At 43.3% G+C, this 16,433-nt stretch overlaps 5 protein-coding genes across 5 annotated transcripts; 1 reads left to right on the top strand and 4 right to left on the bottom strand.

The window, feature by feature from the left end:
• Positions 1 to 11: 11 nt before the first annotated feature.
• Positions 12 to 2,189, bottom strand: BRETT_004232 (uncharacterized protein; the record flags this gene model as incomplete). The annotated part of the gene is made up of 1 exon (XM_041282728.1): positions 12 to 2,189. One exon carries the CDS (start codon positions 2,187 to 2,189, stop codon positions 12 to 14), a length of 2,178 nt encoding a protein of 725 aa, XP_041135504.1.
• Positions 2,190 to 2,565: 376 nt separating this feature from the next.
• BRETT_004231 (uncharacterized protein) lies at positions 2,566 to 9,537 on the bottom strand (the record flags this gene model as incomplete). Its single annotated transcript, XM_041282727.1, has 1 exon — positions 2,566 to 9,537. One exon carries the CDS (start codon positions 9,535 to 9,537, stop codon positions 2,566 to 2,568), a length of 6,972 nt encoding a protein of 2,323 aa, XP_041135503.1.
• Positions 9,538 to 10,918: 1,381 nt separating this feature from the next.
• ELP3 (Elongator subunit) lies at positions 10,919 to 12,571 on the top strand (the record flags this gene model as incomplete). The annotated part of the gene is made up of 1 exon (XM_041282726.1): positions 10,919 to 12,571. One exon carries the CDS (start codon positions 10,919 to 10,921, stop codon positions 12,569 to 12,571), a length of 1,653 nt encoding a protein of 550 aa, XP_041135502.1.
• An 86-nt stretch (positions 12,572 to 12,657) lies between these two features.
• BRETT_004229 (uncharacterized protein) lies at positions 12,658 to 14,442 on the bottom strand (the record flags this gene model as incomplete). The annotated part of the gene is made up of 1 exon (XM_041282725.1): positions 12,658 to 14,442. One exon carries the CDS (start codon positions 14,440 to 14,442, stop codon positions 12,658 to 12,660), a length of 1,785 nt encoding a protein of 594 aa, XP_041135501.1.
• A 463-nt stretch (positions 14,443 to 14,905) lies between these two features.
• BRETT_004228 (uncharacterized protein) lies at positions 14,906 to 16,264 on the bottom strand (the record flags this gene model as incomplete). The annotated part of the gene is made up of 1 exon (XM_041282724.1): positions 14,906 to 16,264. One exon carries the CDS (start codon positions 16,262 to 16,264, stop codon positions 14,906 to 14,908), a length of 1,359 nt encoding a protein of 452 aa, XP_041135500.1.
• Positions 16,265 to 16,433: the final 169 nt, after the last annotated feature.

The following is a 16,433-nucleotide window of genomic DNA, read 5'->3' as shown; positions in this document are numbered from 1 at the left end:
GGGACCATTTCTCAGTCATTTTGCCCCTTATTTACGGACTCTTTGAAATCATCGATTTTTTCTTCCACCTCTTCCACTACATCATCAACAAAATCTCCGAGTTTATCCCATAAGCTTGAACCACTAGCGCCTTTTTTACCTTCTGTTTTATGAGATTTTCCTTTTTCCTTTGAGAGGCTGTCACTTTCGTTTCCATTGTCTTCCTGCTTGTGTTTGTCATCTTCATTCTCATCATCATCATCATCATCATCATCATCATTATCATTATCATTATCTTCTTCATGATGTTCATTCCCATCCTGATCTTCTTCCTCCTTATCTTCTTCCTCATTATTCTCGTCACTGTCATTATTATAATCAACATCCTCATATTCCATGGTGGAGTTGGACCATAAAATATCATATGTTGATTCCACGTCTAACACTTCTGTGGCAAAAGAAACATCAGGATACTGACGGGAATCCTTCCATTTCTCATCCAACGTATTGTTCTGCTGTATGATGGACATTCCTTCAATAAAAGTACCGTTATTTGGTGCTGGATTCAAATTTAAAGAGTCGCAAATGATGTTATAAACCTCGATGTTTGAAAATGGTTGTAATTTAGTATTTTTCTTGTGCAACCTGCTTTCAAAGAATGGGCCTGTACCAAGGAATAAACTTCTCATTAACACTTCAGAATTGTTAAATCCATGGACTCCCATTGGTGTATACATATCTTTCTTCCTTTTCATTTCTTCATGCGTTACCACTGAGTAACCAACCTTAGGTATGACCCATAAAGGTGCAACCCGCGAAATGTATCTACTATCCGACCCTCCAAACATTGTGTCTAAGATCTCATCTTTTAGATAAATGTTGTAATGATTTTTGTTTGTGTCCTTGCGATAATTTTTCCTCATTTCCTTCATCATTGGAACAATGTCAGAATCATTATAAGGTCGAATGCCATACAATGGCCAAGCATCTGTATACTGGATCTTAGGCATGAACTTTTCACCGACAAGATCATCAAGATATATAAGTCTGCTGTTTGACGTTGGTGCCATGCCATGATCTGACACAATAATAACATTAACAATATCTTCAAGCTTACGGCTTGAGATCCCCTCATAAATGCTTTTTATGTATTTGTCAACCTTCCTAAGTTCCCTCTTAAGATGCTCGCCGGCTATACCATATTTATGCCCTATAGTATCTATGTTTGGAACATATGACATTATTAGTTCCGGTCTTTTCTCAATCGGCAGATCTAGCCATTGAAATATGCGATCTCGCTTCTTCGATAGGTATTCGGTCTTGTTAAATTTATCAACATACATTGGATTTAATCCATTTGGAAATTTCACCTCAGAACCTGGCCACATATGAACAGCAGCAGAGACCCCTTGCTTTTCGGCAGTTGACCAAACAGGTTCACCTCCCCACCATTTGGGGTCGAGTGCAACTGAATTGTTTGTATTTACAAACCTCTCATCTGCAGTTGGATCATAAAATTTGTTGGCTATAATACCGTGATAGATTGGTTTCAAGCCTGTAACTAAGGTGTAATGATTAGTGAATGTAACGGTCGGATTCGTGGGAATCATATATGGCGGAGCGCAGCTATCATACTCTATAAATAGCTGATGCATAAATGGTGTTAATTCCTTTGAAATATAATGGGGATGAAATCCGTCAAGCGATATAATCAAAGTAGTTGGGTAGAAATCTGCTGTTGAATTGTTCAGCAACGGTTTCTTTGAAATCTTGGTACCTTGTTGTTTACCGAGCTTTTGTTTTGATGCCAACGCTGCCGAACCTAAAAGAAATCCTAAAAACAATGCAATTAAAAGACCAAATAAGTGTTTCCGTAGCAAGGGTTTTTTCTTTGAAACTGTAATTTGGTCAGTCGAAACACTTCCCAAATCTTCAAAGGAAGATGATGAAATTGAATGATTGTGATCAAACAGTTCAATATTATCCAAGTATTCGAAAGGTCGCCTTGAATTTCCGGAAAAATGAAATAGCTCTTTCAATTTTGATCCCATCCTTTTGAATAATGAAGGTCTAATTTCAATGTCACTAAGATTTTCTGGATCCAAGGGCTGAGAGTGTACATCATCCTCATCATCTATTCTAAACTCCTCCTCATCGGGTTCATCCAAGTTTGTCACAGGAATATCATCCTCAAATCCCCTGGCAGACATTTTGCGTACTTGTCCACTTGGGAGTTCTTAAAGAGAAATTTGTTTCCCACTAACAGTTTATTTTAATAGCTAGCTTCTTTCCACGTATTAACCTGAGAGTGCTTCATATTAACTCAAGGAGTCTACTATTTTTTGGAAAAAGCATTATGTAATTTACGACGATCACCAGCCACTTTTAGGCATTTTCAAATTATCTAGCGATAACACGTTTTTTTTTTATATCAATTTTTCAAATCGTACATGGGAATGGGAGCTTGAAATGTACACTACAAGTCAGTCTTAAGTTATAGTCTTTCAAGTTCATAAGGCCTATGTGGTTTGTATCTATTTGTGAAATCAAATTAAAAAAAAATGATTAAATACATATATATAATTTTCATTTCTTGCCCTGCAGAGCCATCACATCAACATAGCCCCTGCGAGGTCCTCTTCTAGATCTCTTTTTACTTCTTTGTAAACCGGCGGATAAACTTAAAAGTCCATCAATTCCATTTTCATCCTTTTGAGGCCGTCCCGAAAGTGAAGGCTTGGAAATCGAAGACGAATTTGGAGGTGGAGGTGAATTCATTCTTGGTGGACCAGGTAATGGCTGAGAAGTTTGTTTTATTCGTTGAGAGTCCGGCTCCTTTCTCATAGGAGGAGGCGGTGGTGCAGTGTCTGCGATTTGCTCTTCGACTGGTGCATTCTTATTTATCCATCTCTTGAGCTTTTCGTCATAATAAAATTGATTCTCTTCGCCCATCTTGGCTTTGATCGGCTTTGGTCCATCATCCTTACGAGACAGCCATGAGAACCATCCTTTGCCTGAGGCATTAGATTTCTTCTTCTTCTTTTGCTCTTGCTCTTGCTCTTTCCGCTCCTTCTCTTCTTTCTGCTTCCTCTCCTGTTCCTTCTTTCTCTTCTCGGCAGCCTCTTTCTTCGATTTTTCCTCGCGTTCTTTGGCTGAATCGCCTTCCTCGCTCGATGATTCAACAATATCGTCGTCAAAGTATTCATCCGCATCATTAGCGTACAACTTCTTCTCCTCCGTTATCGTGTAGATTGCAGATTGCTTTGAAGCTATCGTGTCATCAACTGACAAAGGAGATGCCACTGATGAACGACGGGATGACATCTGGGATGGTCTCCTAGAGTTAAAAGATGATCTATGCGATATATTACCAATCCTTGGAGGACTGAAAATGTTTCGCAAGTTTGCCGCTGGATTTATTATGTTATCCGTAGCCGGAGGTAATGGTGATCCTGGCTCTCCAAAATCGCTGCTGGCAGCAGCTTTATTGATTGATTCAAACTGGTTAAAAGCCGTTTCTGGTTCTTTTTCCTCGAACACATTCTCCGAGTGATTCTCCTTCAAGTCGATTTTTGGCTCTGGGGCATTTTCTCTGGAAGGTGGAGGCACATGATATCCTCCAAATCCATAAATATCGACTCCACTCATGTCTGTCGGTATCCCCATCTCGTTAAGCTGGACCTGCGATGACTTCTGGGTTCCGCTGAGAGGAGTTTTAATCTCCTCCTCTGCAGCAGGTTCTGCACTCTTTGGAGTGTAAGTCATGTTCTTGTTCTGCACCGACAGCTTATGTGCTTTCGAGTACAAGGCAGCATATGGGTTTTTTGGAGTTCTAACACTGGAAGGTTTCGGCAAAGCGGGTGGTGGAATTTCAGTCTTTTGTAATTCTTCATTCTCCACCGAATGCTCCTCAGGTTGGCTTGGTAAAGTTATGTCTGAAACGCTGTCACGAGGCAACGCTTTAATCGTTGTGAAAGTTTTTGCCGCAGAAGGAGTCTCCAAAGATAGTGAGGATGGTTTCAACGATGGTGGTTCAGCCTTCAAGGTTTGAGTCTGCTCGATATTAACATCATCAGTTGCATTTGGATGCTCGGATAGAGTTGGCTTCAACGCATTTTCTACTAATGGAGATTTCTCCTCTACATGTTTCTTCATCTCGCTTATGGCAGCGGGTATCACTGGTTGCTCTTCAGTATGCTCTTCAGTATGCTCTTCCGCATGTTCTTTTTTAGCGATTTGCCTTTCAGCATGCTCTTTTTCAGCAGGCTGCTCTCCAGAATGCTCTTTTTCAGTAGGCTGCTCTTCAACATGCTCTTTTTCAGTTGTGACAGGTTCTTTCTCCTTTGCTTCAGCCCCCTGCTTTGTGGTTTTGCCAGCTTCAGGGCCCAATGCCTGCTTACTTGCTGTCGTTTGAGAGTCGCTGCCAGGTTCTTTTGCTGCTTCCTTCTCTTGCACGAGAGTGCCTGAATCTCCAGAAGCTGTGTTCCGTAAGCTGTGGCCAGGCTCCATTGGCAGCAAAGGAGTTCCGGCGATCTCCGTCTTGGGCTCAAGGCTCTTTGAGTTGCCCTCTAGCATTTGAGACACCGGGTCAGAGGGTACTTTACGTACCTTGACTTCGGCCGATCTGGCAACGTTAGGAAGGGGAGGCGGTGGCTGGTGTGTAATTGTCTTCATTTGTCGCAGTTTTGGCTGTGCAACGGGTTGTTTCTGCTGTGCAACAGATTTTTTTGCCAATTGTTGCACTCTCTTCCCTGGAACCGCCTCCTTTGGTAAAGACCTTGGCACAGATGGCTTCTCTATGTAGGCAGGCGGAGCTAACGGATGTCTGGCCAAGGATGAAGCGTCAGATGCCGTACTGGAAGCGTACCGTTTGGGGTAGGAAGGCCGTGGAGGTGGGGATGAAGGTGTTGATGTGAACGGATAGTCGTGGGCATACGTGCCGGAAGGTGGTTGGGAGGCTATTTTGGCAGGCGGTGGAGAATAGGCAGAAGCCAATGGATGTGCCAGGCTATCGAAATGCTGCGGTGGAGCAATATGCGAGCTGCCACCCAGGATTCTTGGTTGAGCCACGTTGGACGGATGGGTGCCGGGAGCAATGTGGGGTGCCGTGCCCGGTGGTCCGGTCAAGTCGAAGCTGGCCGCATTTGGCAAGTAGGGAGACGACCTGGAGGAGTTTGGCAGCTTGGGACGAGCTTCCGGGACAAAAGGTGGTGCGGGATGCTGTGGGAAAGCCTGGTTCATGATGCTCTGTGGGCCAACATTGGCTGTAATGTCCATGACGGAGGCACTGCGAGAAACAGCGGGCGTGGAATAGTTGGAGAAGACCTCGGAAGAGGTTTCCTGCTTCGAGGAGGACAAGTCCTCGCCGGCAACAAACTTGTTGAACGACTTGTCGAGCCGGTCCCAGACCCTGCTCATGTGTGGTTTGGCACCGTTGGGGACCCTGCTTAGTCTGTCGGAAAGCCTTTCAAATTCGAGTGCAATGGATTGTGTGGTGCCCTGTCTCTTGGAGGCAGACAGATGAGATGCCACAACATCGAGGTACTTCTTCGCCTCGGTGAAATGGCCGGTATCGGCCAAGTAGCCCGTGCGTAGTAGTCTGAGGGCATCCGTGAACTGTGCAGAGGTCTGCCGGTTGACGCTGGCAGGCATGTTACAAGACGTGGTGAGGATGTGCATGTATATCTCGTCCACGATGGAGCCATCGACATTCTGGCAAGGCGTGTCGGGTGGGAAGCCGGAGAGGAGGCGGCAGAGCAGGGCATGGCTGCAGTCGTTGTGGTCTGCCAACAGGGTGCTTAGCCTGAAGAGGATTGGGCCCGGGTGCGACAGGTTGGAGAGGACGAATGGGACGATCGACTCGATGTTGTCGACGATCCAGGGGGCCGAGAACTGCTTCATCTCCTCCAGCGTGGGGTCCTTGCCTGCACCCAGTGAAGGGGCCAGGTAGGCACTTCCTGCCAGGGTGATGAAGAAGGAGAGATTCTGTGCCAGCGGGTCGGAGGCAGGGAATCGGTGGCGAGAGTAGAGATGGACCACCGAGGAGAGAGCCTGGGGGCCGAGAAGCCCGGCCAGAGTTATTGCTAGGGCCCAGTCGCCAGCAGAAACGGCGACCTCCAAAGCTGCGACGGTCTCGCCTTGCTCGAGAAAGCCGTAAATCCGAGAGAGGCCATTTTTGTCGACGCCGACGGAGGAGTCGGGACCATTGGAATTGTGAGAATTCGTAAATCCAGGTGCTGCTGCCCTCTCCAACTGAACGAGATCAAGCTTTTGCCTCTGCTTTGGAATGCCACAGGATGCATTGACGACCTTGACGACTCTGTCCAAGTAGCCAGCCTTGCAGAAGTCGCCTGGGCCGTGCACCTCCTCGATCATGATCCTCAGAATGGCCCATATCTTCTCCTCGATCGTGAGGAACACGGCCTCGCCGGCCGGCTGGCTCTTCCCCAGGCCCTTCAGCTTCAAGTTCACCCAGTTGCCTAGCTCCTTCGACACCGAACGGCCGCCGGACGACGGGAGAGGGCCCGGGAACTTGGCAGCCAGCTCATCAGCGTTGTCCCTCAAGATGGACGAGAGTGGCACCACCTTGATGTTCGCAATGCGGTGCCCGTAACCGTCTGATGAGGGGATCATGGATGCGAACCGGCCACCGGAGCTGCAGAAGCTGAATAGAGGCCATTGCCTTCTGACCAGGTTCTCTGGGTGCACCACCACGGGAGCCGGCTGGCTGATCGGGGTGTCCATGTGCCTGGTGGCGCCGCCTTGGCCGTTTGCAGGAGGGGGCGGTGCTGCCGACGAGCCCCGGCGAATCCGGCTGCGTGTTAGTGCCGAGGGGACGGTTGAGTCGACGCGGGGGCTGTCGTATAGCACGTCAATCGACTGTCTTGGGCGGTGCGTCCGGGGCGACGTCAGCCTGGTCTGCTGCCCCGTGGTCTGGCCCATGGTCTGGCCTATGGTCTGCCCACCTTGCGGCGTGTATCTACTGGCGGTGGCCCCGGTGGACACGTGCAGAACGGGCGGCGCACCCTGCGAGGAGCCCAGCGATATCTTACGGGGCACCGGCACCACATTCTGCCTGATGGGCTCCGGGTTGGTGTTTGCCGACGGCGTCGTCAAGTGGCCGCCCACGTTTGACGGTGCATACCAGTTCATCGTTGATTTCCTCGACCTCGGAGACGCCATCTTCATCATTGTAGGCATCTCCCTGTTCTGAGCAGCCTCCTGCTTTGGAGCATATGGGTTGTGACCGGTTTCCTGCTTTGCAGCATAATGGTTCTGAACGATCTCCTGCTTTGCAGCATACGGGTTCTTCACGGGTGGTGTTGGCTTAGAGAGGTTCTTAGGAGTAGGAAGCTCGGAGAAAAATGGTGTTCTCTGGTTGGCCGGGGCAGCCCTCTGCACAGATTCCTTTGGTTCGGTTGCCTTGGCTGGCACTGCGTTCAAACGGGTCTGAGAGAAAGCACTAGAGACGGCAGGAGAGGCTGCAGAAGCAGGATGTGCAGAAGGTAAAGCTACACTAGATAAAGAATGCACACTTGCCTCACTTCCCACTGCTGCCGAGCCCCCAGCATACCTGTTCGCCTCGGGTGGTCTTCCAGGATTGTATCTGTTGGTTTCCGGCGGCCTCCTAATGGCTGGTGGACTCTTGTAGCTCGTGGCTGCAGGTGGAAGCACCTTGTCCGGAGCATTGCGTCCCCCACCATTGGGCGTGCTTGAATAAGTTGCCTGTGCCTTCGTCCTCTTTTCCATGTCAGCGTAGATATTCCGCACCGGGAGCTTCGCCTTCACCTTCACCGGCGAAAACTTAGACATCATGTCGTCGGGAAAGTCATACGCATCGCTCCTGTGCTTTTCCTCCTCCAACTTCTCCAACAGCTGCCTATGCTCGTGGCTGGTTTCGTTCTGTACACGGGCCTGTCTTGGTGGCTCTGTAAACTGGCTGATTGGGGAAACAGCTCTCCTCAACGGCACATTGACACTTGACGTGTGCGAATATGTATGCGGCACATAGTTGTTACTAGGCCGGCGTACAGACGGAGACGCAGCCCTGTCACCGGGAACGTATTTCTGCATCTTCGGAGACAGAGGGCGCGCGATACGCTCGGAAACTGATGAAATCACAGATCCTGCGTGAGAGTACGGAGTGTAAGGTGATGCTACTTGAGGCTTTGTTGACCCTTTTCCTTTGTTCCCCACGCTTTCGGGTACTTCCTCTTCTTCGTCTTCAAGCAAATCGTCGTCCATGATGTCGTCTAATAGGATCTCGTTATCATCCTCGAGAAAGTCCAAATTATTCTCCACGGGCTCTGCCTTGGTCTCTTCAGCCGGCTTTCCCTGTAGACTTTCTGCCTTGTCGGTATTTTCATCCTCCTCTGTAGGTTTGCTGGGCTGTTCCTCGTTTATCAATAAAGACTCCTTCTGAGAATCCATCTTTTTGGACGAATCTGCCCGCCTAGACTCCGAAAGATCCCTGAGAAATGAATCATCCTCCACTTCTTCCTCATCTCCTCCAGTTTCTTTATCAATATGCCCATATTCTTCATCAGTTCCGGCCATCTGTGCACTCGGCTTGCTTTCCTCCCATGGCATAGGACTGTCCTCTGCTCCTTCACTTTCATCCCAGGGAAGATTAGACGACTTTTCTAATGTCACCGGCTCTTTCCCGGAAGATTCATCTACCGCCATTTCATCATTATCTTTAGTCTCCACCGCCTTTTTATCATCATCCTCAGGCTCGCTGTTTTTATCTGGCCCTTGTGCACTTTCAGTAGATTGCGGCTTACCTTCGCTTTCCTTCTCAATGTTCTTCACCTCTACCTTCTTCTCATCAATCACTAAACTGTGCGGCCTTTCCGTAACATCCCCCGGCTTAAGCACGGTTTTCTGATCTTCCACATTCAATTTTTCGTGATCCTCCGCATCCAAGTCTTCGTGACCTTCCGTCTTGTTTCCACTCTCTTCTACTTCCCATGGCATCTTTTCTCCATTGTCTTCATCATTACCCCAGGATAAATCCGGTTCCTCGGTGTTTTCCTTATTTTGTGAATCTCCCTCAATACCATCTTTAGCCAATTTGTCTTCGTCCTCCTTGTTAAATTTTGTGTCCTCGACTGCTTCAGTCTTTTTAACTGCCTTACTCCTGTTCTCTTCTATAATTGGACCATTTTCTGCTTTCAATCCAGCAGATGCCATTTCGGAATTAGCCACCTCCTGTAAAGAATTAGGCTCGTCTATATTTTTAACTTGCCTCTCGTCTGAGGATAAATCAGCTTCGATATTTTCGGAGGCAGAAGTTTCCTTTGCCGATACAGTATTAGAGGAGGTGATTTTATTGTCATTGTCTGATGATAAATTATTCGGCAAAGAAGAGCTTTCCTCAGACTTTACATCCCGATTCTCCTCTGTGGTTTCACTTATGGATGCGTCATTAATAATGGATGATTCGTCTTCCGTTATATCATCCGCTTGTATAGAAATTTCCGTCCTTGTATCTGGTTTTGTAGGTGCCTTCTTGTTCTGGCGTCTATTTTTTCTTGTCTTCTTGTGTTTTCTCGACATTAATTGTTCTAATGCTATCAGCAATAATAATGTTGCCGGTTTCCGTATTAATTATACCTGGCCAGTTTTGATCTATTCCGTATTAAATTAAAGTTCTATTAGGATCAGATCAATGTTGACACGCACACACCATGGGAGTTATACCGATTGAGAAAATCAGTGTCAATTATCGACATCGAAAAAAAAAAAAAATTCACGACCACTTTACGAGATGAAATTTATACGGTGTACTGGTGTGGTAATTGATTTCGGTGATGTTCTCTTCCGAAATCCTCTTTGGTGTGTTTTCCGATCATTATCTCTTAAACGTTATGCTTTCTTCTAATAAATGTGCTTCTATAAAAACACAAAATTTCCTTTATGCAATCTCATGAGGTGTCAACAATCTCCCAGCTCAATTTTTAATTGTCAAAGCAATAACAACTTCGGCCAATGATGAAAAATGCTATCTTACTCAAGCGTAACTATTATCACTTAAAGTAAAGCTACTGCATTCTATGTGTACCAATCACATATATTCCCATGCTTAATTTATATAAAATCAATATATTTTGTATATACTTATATACTGTGCTCTCTCTGACCATATTCTTCTCTTTGTACATTTTATGACATTGTCTTCTAAACTTCTCAAAAGGTTTCCTAATTATGGTTAATCTTAAAGCTATATGCTTATCACTTCTGATACTTATTTTCCTGAAAAATGGAACCTCACTTCTGATAGCTTAGAATTTAGAGGAGCAATAGTAGTCCGAACGACCGCCAATATGCTCTTCTCTACCTTGTACTTATTACCAAAATAAATTTCTAATACCAACACACAATTTAGCTTGTTTTGCTTCACGTTTTAAAATATATGTGTTCTTTATCGGCCGATAGCCAAGAACATCATAATAATATAAATTTAATTTCTTGAAGTGTTTTGTGATAATTTAAAATTTTAACCAAGATATAGTCCTGTTAGTTGGAGATGACATTTTATTTTTTTCAACGTTTTACACCATTTAAACTATCAAAATTTCAAATAACTATATTCGATACATTTTGTGCCCTTAAAAAGAATAAATGATTTGAAGTGATCTTGTTATTATTTTTATCACATCTTCCTTGGTGTTCCATAATTTTAATTTAGTAATACAACTTTCTTCAGAAATCCCTGTGAACTTTTACCAGGATTCCCAAAAGAAGAAATAAATGCAATATTGTGTAAATGTAAGGATGTGATATATTTTAAAGGCCAAATTTTTCAGAGAAAAATTAAGGTATCAGTCCCACCAAATAAAATTTTTTATCAGCCCTATCATTAACATTCAGTCAACATGCCAACGATTTGGGCACCCTGATACCTTGGAGTTTAAACTACACATCATCAGCATAGAATATGAAAGGTCCAAAGGGTAAAAGAAAGCTCGCCCCAGAAAGAGAAAGATTTCTCCAATGCTGTGGTGATATCTCAGTGGAGTTGGTCTCAGATCTCAAGGAAGGTAAAGAGATAAAACTTAACGGTGTGATCATCAGAAATGCAAAGAAGTATCGCTTAAAGCAACAGCCACGTCTTACAGATGTTATCTCATCGATTCCAGACCAATACAAGAAATATTTGCTTCCCAAATTGAAGGCAAAACCTATCCGTACTGCCTCTGGTGTCGCTGTGGTAGCAGTGATGTGCAAACCTCACAGATGTCCACATATTGCATACACAGGAAATATTTGCGTTTACTGTCCGGGTGGACCAGACTCGGATTTTGAATACTCGACACAGTCATATACGGGATACGAGCCTACTTCCATGAGGGCAATTCGTGCCAGATATGATCCTTATGAACAAGCAAGAGGAAGAATAGAACAGCTTAGACAACTTGGACACCCTGTTGACAAGGTGGAATACATTATCATGGGAGGTACATTCATGTCTCTTCCTAAGGACTATCGGGAGAACTTCATCGTACAATTACATAACGCTCTTACGGGTTACAATGGTACAGATCTCGATGAGGCCATTAAATTTTCACAGCAATCACAAACCAAATGTGTTGGTATCACTATCGAGACCCGACCTGACTACTGCACGCCTACGCATTTGGATGACATGATGAAGTATGGATGTACAAGATTAGAAATTGGAGTTCAGTCCTTGTATGAGGATGTTGCCAGAGATACGAATCGTGGACACACAGTAAAGTCAGTTTGTGAAACGTTCTGTTACGCTAAGGATACAGGCTTTAAAGTTGTCTCGCATATGATGCCAGACTTGCCAAATGTTGGTATGGAAAGGGATCTCGAACAATTTAAGGAATATTTTGAAAATCCTGCCTTCCGGACTGATGGATTGAAAATATACCCAACTTTAGTGATTCGTGGCACTGGTTTGTATGAATTGTGGAAGAATGGACTCTACAAATCATACAATGCTAACATGCTTATAGATCTTGTGGCCCGTATTTTGGCACTTGTTCCTCCATGGACTCGTATTTACCGTGTGCAAAGAGATATTCCAATGCCCTTGGTTACCTCTGGTGTTGAAAATGGTAATTTGCGTGAATTAGCATTGGCCAGAATGAAGGACTTTGGTACTGCCTGCAAAGACATACGTACCAGAGAGGTTGGTATTCGAGACATTCATTCTAAAGTTAAACCCGATCAAGTGGAGCTCATCAGGAGGGATTACTATGCAAATGGTGGATGGGAAACATTCCTTTCTTACGAGGATCCTAAGCAGGACATTCTGATAGGAATGCTCAGACTCAGGAAAGCTTCTAAAAAGTATACGTACAGAAAAGAATTCAAATCGCAGCCAACATCGATTGTGCGTGAATTGCATGTTTATGGATCAGTTGTTCCTCTTCATTCGAGAGATCCAAGAAAATTCCAACACCAAGGATTCGGTACCTTATTGATGGAGGAAGCCGAAAAGATAGCCAGGGAGGAACATGGTTCCAAAAAGATAAGTGTCATCTCCGGTGTCGGTGTCAGAAACTATTATAAACGGTTAGGATACAAGCTAGATGGTCCTTACATGTCAAAGGCACTATGAACGCTTTATGTCTTTTTTTCTATTTTTTTTCATGTATGTATATTAATTGCCGGTAAAATTTATAAAATGGACTGGGCATGAACTCATTAAGAAGTGAACGAAGGGGGAATGGATGTGCAGACACCCACATAGTCGCGTATGTCTTTTTCCAATGGTGGCTTTGAACCAGAGTAGAACATTCGCCAATTTGAATTTGGAATGCTGTAATTTGCCGTTGATCTATCGAAATACCATTTGTTCACTGGATTTGTCTTTCGTGACCGCCAAATTAACTCCTTTTTAAAATTGACGAGCATGGCCTTGAAAACAATGTCTGCTAGTCCTGGAAGACCTTGAAGTCTTTTTAGAACTGCGAATTTGTCCAAATATGCAATTTTTCTATCCTTGTCATGGGGTGATCTTTCCCAAGTCAAAATTGCACACCCCTCGTAATTTCCTGCTATAATCAAGCCAGATATATGGCCATTTATCCTTTCAAGATAATGTTTCAAGTCAAGCTTTCGACCAAATGAGTCTTCGATTAAAAATTGTAACTTTTCGAGATCGATTTCCCCGTTATCGGCCATTTTCTCGATATTGAGCCCGGCATCCTTAGTCTTTGACAGATGGACGATAATTGGAATGCCCTTCTTTATGATGGTCGTATTAAGCATTGGGGTCTTTTTAAGATCCACTGGGAGGGAGGATGATATTGTAGGTCTGTCGGTTAAAATATTGTGAATAATCGGATTGGTCCCCGATCTCAGTTCATGGAGACCTGCAATTTCTGGAGTCGTAAGAATTCCTGTGGCCTCTGTTGCAATCGATAACAACGTGTTCATGTCTATCAAATTCCTAAGATGAATATTTCTGTCTCTTTCTGACATTCTGCACTTCAAAAGTTCACTTTTTATTGACTCATATTCTTGTAGAAGATTTATTAGAACGTGACTGGATTGATATCTTTCAATCGATGGCGTACCTCCCAATTCATCAATGAAAATTATCTTTTCTACGGTAACAAGGTCGCTGACTTTGTCTTTTTCGGAAGTAACCTGCATCCCTTTATGTCTGCTATCCAGTGACTGTAATGCCTTGATAGTATACTTCATTATATCCAAAGAATTGACTATTCTTGCTTGGGTTGTCTCTTTATCAACAACCCATGGACTCAAAACAGGAATCATTCCCTGAAACAGGGGAGTCATCATCAGCTCTGGAAGTGTAAATTGGACAGTTCCTTTTGAATCTACCTGAAAAAGACCTTGTAATGATCTAAGTTTAAAATCACAGTTCGATTCCAATTGTGTTACTAGTCTGTCGCATCGTTCATTCATGCTCTTGATTTGCAGTGCTAATGTGCTTGTATCTGCTTGTCTGTTGCCATCTGTAGACGTTGAAGAGTCGTGTTTGTAATTTCCCCTCGGATTTTCTAGAACTATTATTGGAGAAGCACCTAGTCTCATGCATTTGCTTAGAATTTCACCAATGTTTCTAATAGTGCTTATACTCAAGGAGTGTAGATTTCGAATTCTGATCATCATCACTCTAATCGTATCAGATAAATGTATCTCGTCCCCTGCATTCTCAAGATCATTCAACTGAACTTCATTGGCAGCGATTTCATCTTTTGGTTGAGATTCTAACGTGCCATCAATGTATTGATTATACTTTCCGTTTGCAGAAAGTTCTTGATTAAATTGGATGTTCTTAAGCAGATCAGTTGGATTTTTGTAAATATTGCTTTTATCCAAGAGTGGATATCGCTTTAGATAATATCTGGCCTCCCTTTTTGTCGCCGTCGATTTAAGAATAGTCAAGATTAGATCTCTCCTTTCAGCCGACTTCTTCATTGCTAAAGTCTGAATATATCTTGGGCTTCCATTTACCATTTTGGCAGTTCTTTTCAAAAGTGCGAGAAAAGTTGGAATTGAACATCGGCATTCAATTTGAGAAGAAATCATCTTTACAAATAGTTAATTGAGTGAGTATGTGCAATATGTACTTCTAGTGCTTAAGAGAGAACAAACTTTGATGAAGGAAAATAAAGAGTCATCATTTCTAGGGATGAAAAAAAAAAACTTAACTACAGTATGAATGACTTTTCAGTAACCCCAAATCATTTTATTAGGCTTAAGCGCGCTTACCCTTTTCGGGAAAGAACAATGTAATTTTAAAAAGTTGAGGAGTTTTGTTTGTCACTAGGTACACAGGGCACCAGACCGATTGATTAGCCTAGTATCATTTGTTCCATATATATATATATATACCCCTTTTATTCGTCAATGAAAAACATAAAAGTTATTTCGTTATAAATTTCGAACTATATACAACATAGCAACCGCATTCAACACCTCAGTCTTTCTTCTCACTTGAAATTTCATCTTCGATTTCATCAATGTGCCTCAATCTTTCCACAAGATGTGGGTGATCATAGTTGTAAGCAGAGTATAACCAGTCAACAACAAGAGAGCTTAAGTTTTCCTTGTGCAATGAAATTAAGGACTTCTTAAGTTCCTCGCCGTATCCCTGTCTTGTAGAATATTCATCAGCCTGGTATTCGTAAGTTCTAGATAGCAAACTAATAGCAAATGCCAACACTGAATCTAGAGGACCAAAGATGTCGCCGAAAAGCATAAATCCAACAATAATTGGTTGTTCATTATAAAAACCAAAACTCTTATAGAGGGAATTATTCTTAACAAATGCAGCAAAGAAGGTGAACATAGCAAACATATGAGCCTGGTTAATTAATAACAACTTTGTGGTGTGAGACAATGCCCAGTGTCCAATTTCATGGCCCAAAACTGCAACAACTTCGGTGACAGTACTCTTCTCAATCAAAGTGTCGAATAAAACAATCTGTTTTGATCCCCATGGTAAACCCATGAAGTATGCATTTGAATGTGATGATCTTTTTGAGCCATCAATAACGTACAATTTGTCCAATGGGAATTTATTCCTTTGGGCAAGTTTTTCAATAGCAACTTTCATATCACCATCCTCCATAGGACTCAACTTGTTGAATAATGGTTGAATGAACTTAGGGTAGATCACTAGCATGACAATTTGGACCACTCCCATGAATGCAGAAAGATAGTACATGAATTTATCGCCAAAATGATCAATAATCTTGAGAAAAGCAGCAAGAATCGGTCCTCCAATGGCAAAGCCAAGGGCAGTTTGCTTAAATAAGTCGGAGACCCATAGCTTTACAGTCAATTTGTTGAAGCCGTAAGCTTCCTCCAAAACAAAGTTCTTATAATAATTAAATGGGAGACTTATGAAGGTAGAAACAACGCTAATTGCACCGGTAAAGAATAATGAGTGGGTAATCATTCCAGACATGCATGATGGAAGTAGATGCTTTCCGAGAAGGGAAGTAACAAAATGCCCGGTGCAAGTCCACAATTTAGGCAAGAAATCAAATTTGTAAATGAAAAGGTTTTCAACCAAGTTGAAGAGGCCGGAAACTAGGCTAAATTTTAATTTGCTAACTGAATACCTGCTTGATTTCACAACCGTCTCCGAATCAATCTTGCCCTCCAATTCCTTTGGAACTTTGGCACCATTTTTGGTAACAGCATGAATTTGTCTCCAATCAACATAAGATTCAAAGAGAAAGTTCGCCGTTGATAGCCCGATAATGCAAGCTTTCCAGTTGAAGCCTGGTCTATCCATAAGGCCGCTAGCGGTTGCAATTATTTTATCCATTATGTCAATTGTTGAACAATAATTCTGTTGCAGCTGCCAAATTTGGGAACATATAAAAAGGAAACTATAGTATTTTAGGTTATTACGTAGTTATTTATCCCTTGCGCTTGCCCATAAATTTGATGAAATTTTTACCCTTGCCATCTTCAGGCAGAGTACGGAAAGGACA

The sequence above is a fragment of the Brettanomyces bruxellensis genome, chromosome 5, assembly GCF_011074885.1.
Source record: "Brettanomyces bruxellensis chromosome 5, complete sequence".
Classification (NCBI taxonomy): domain Eukaryota; kingdom Fungi; phylum Ascomycota; class Pichiomycetes; order Pichiales; family Pichiaceae; genus Brettanomyces; species Brettanomyces bruxellensis.
The sequence above is the reverse complement of the archived record's forward strand: the minus strand, read 5'-3'. Positions and strand labels throughout refer to the sequence as shown.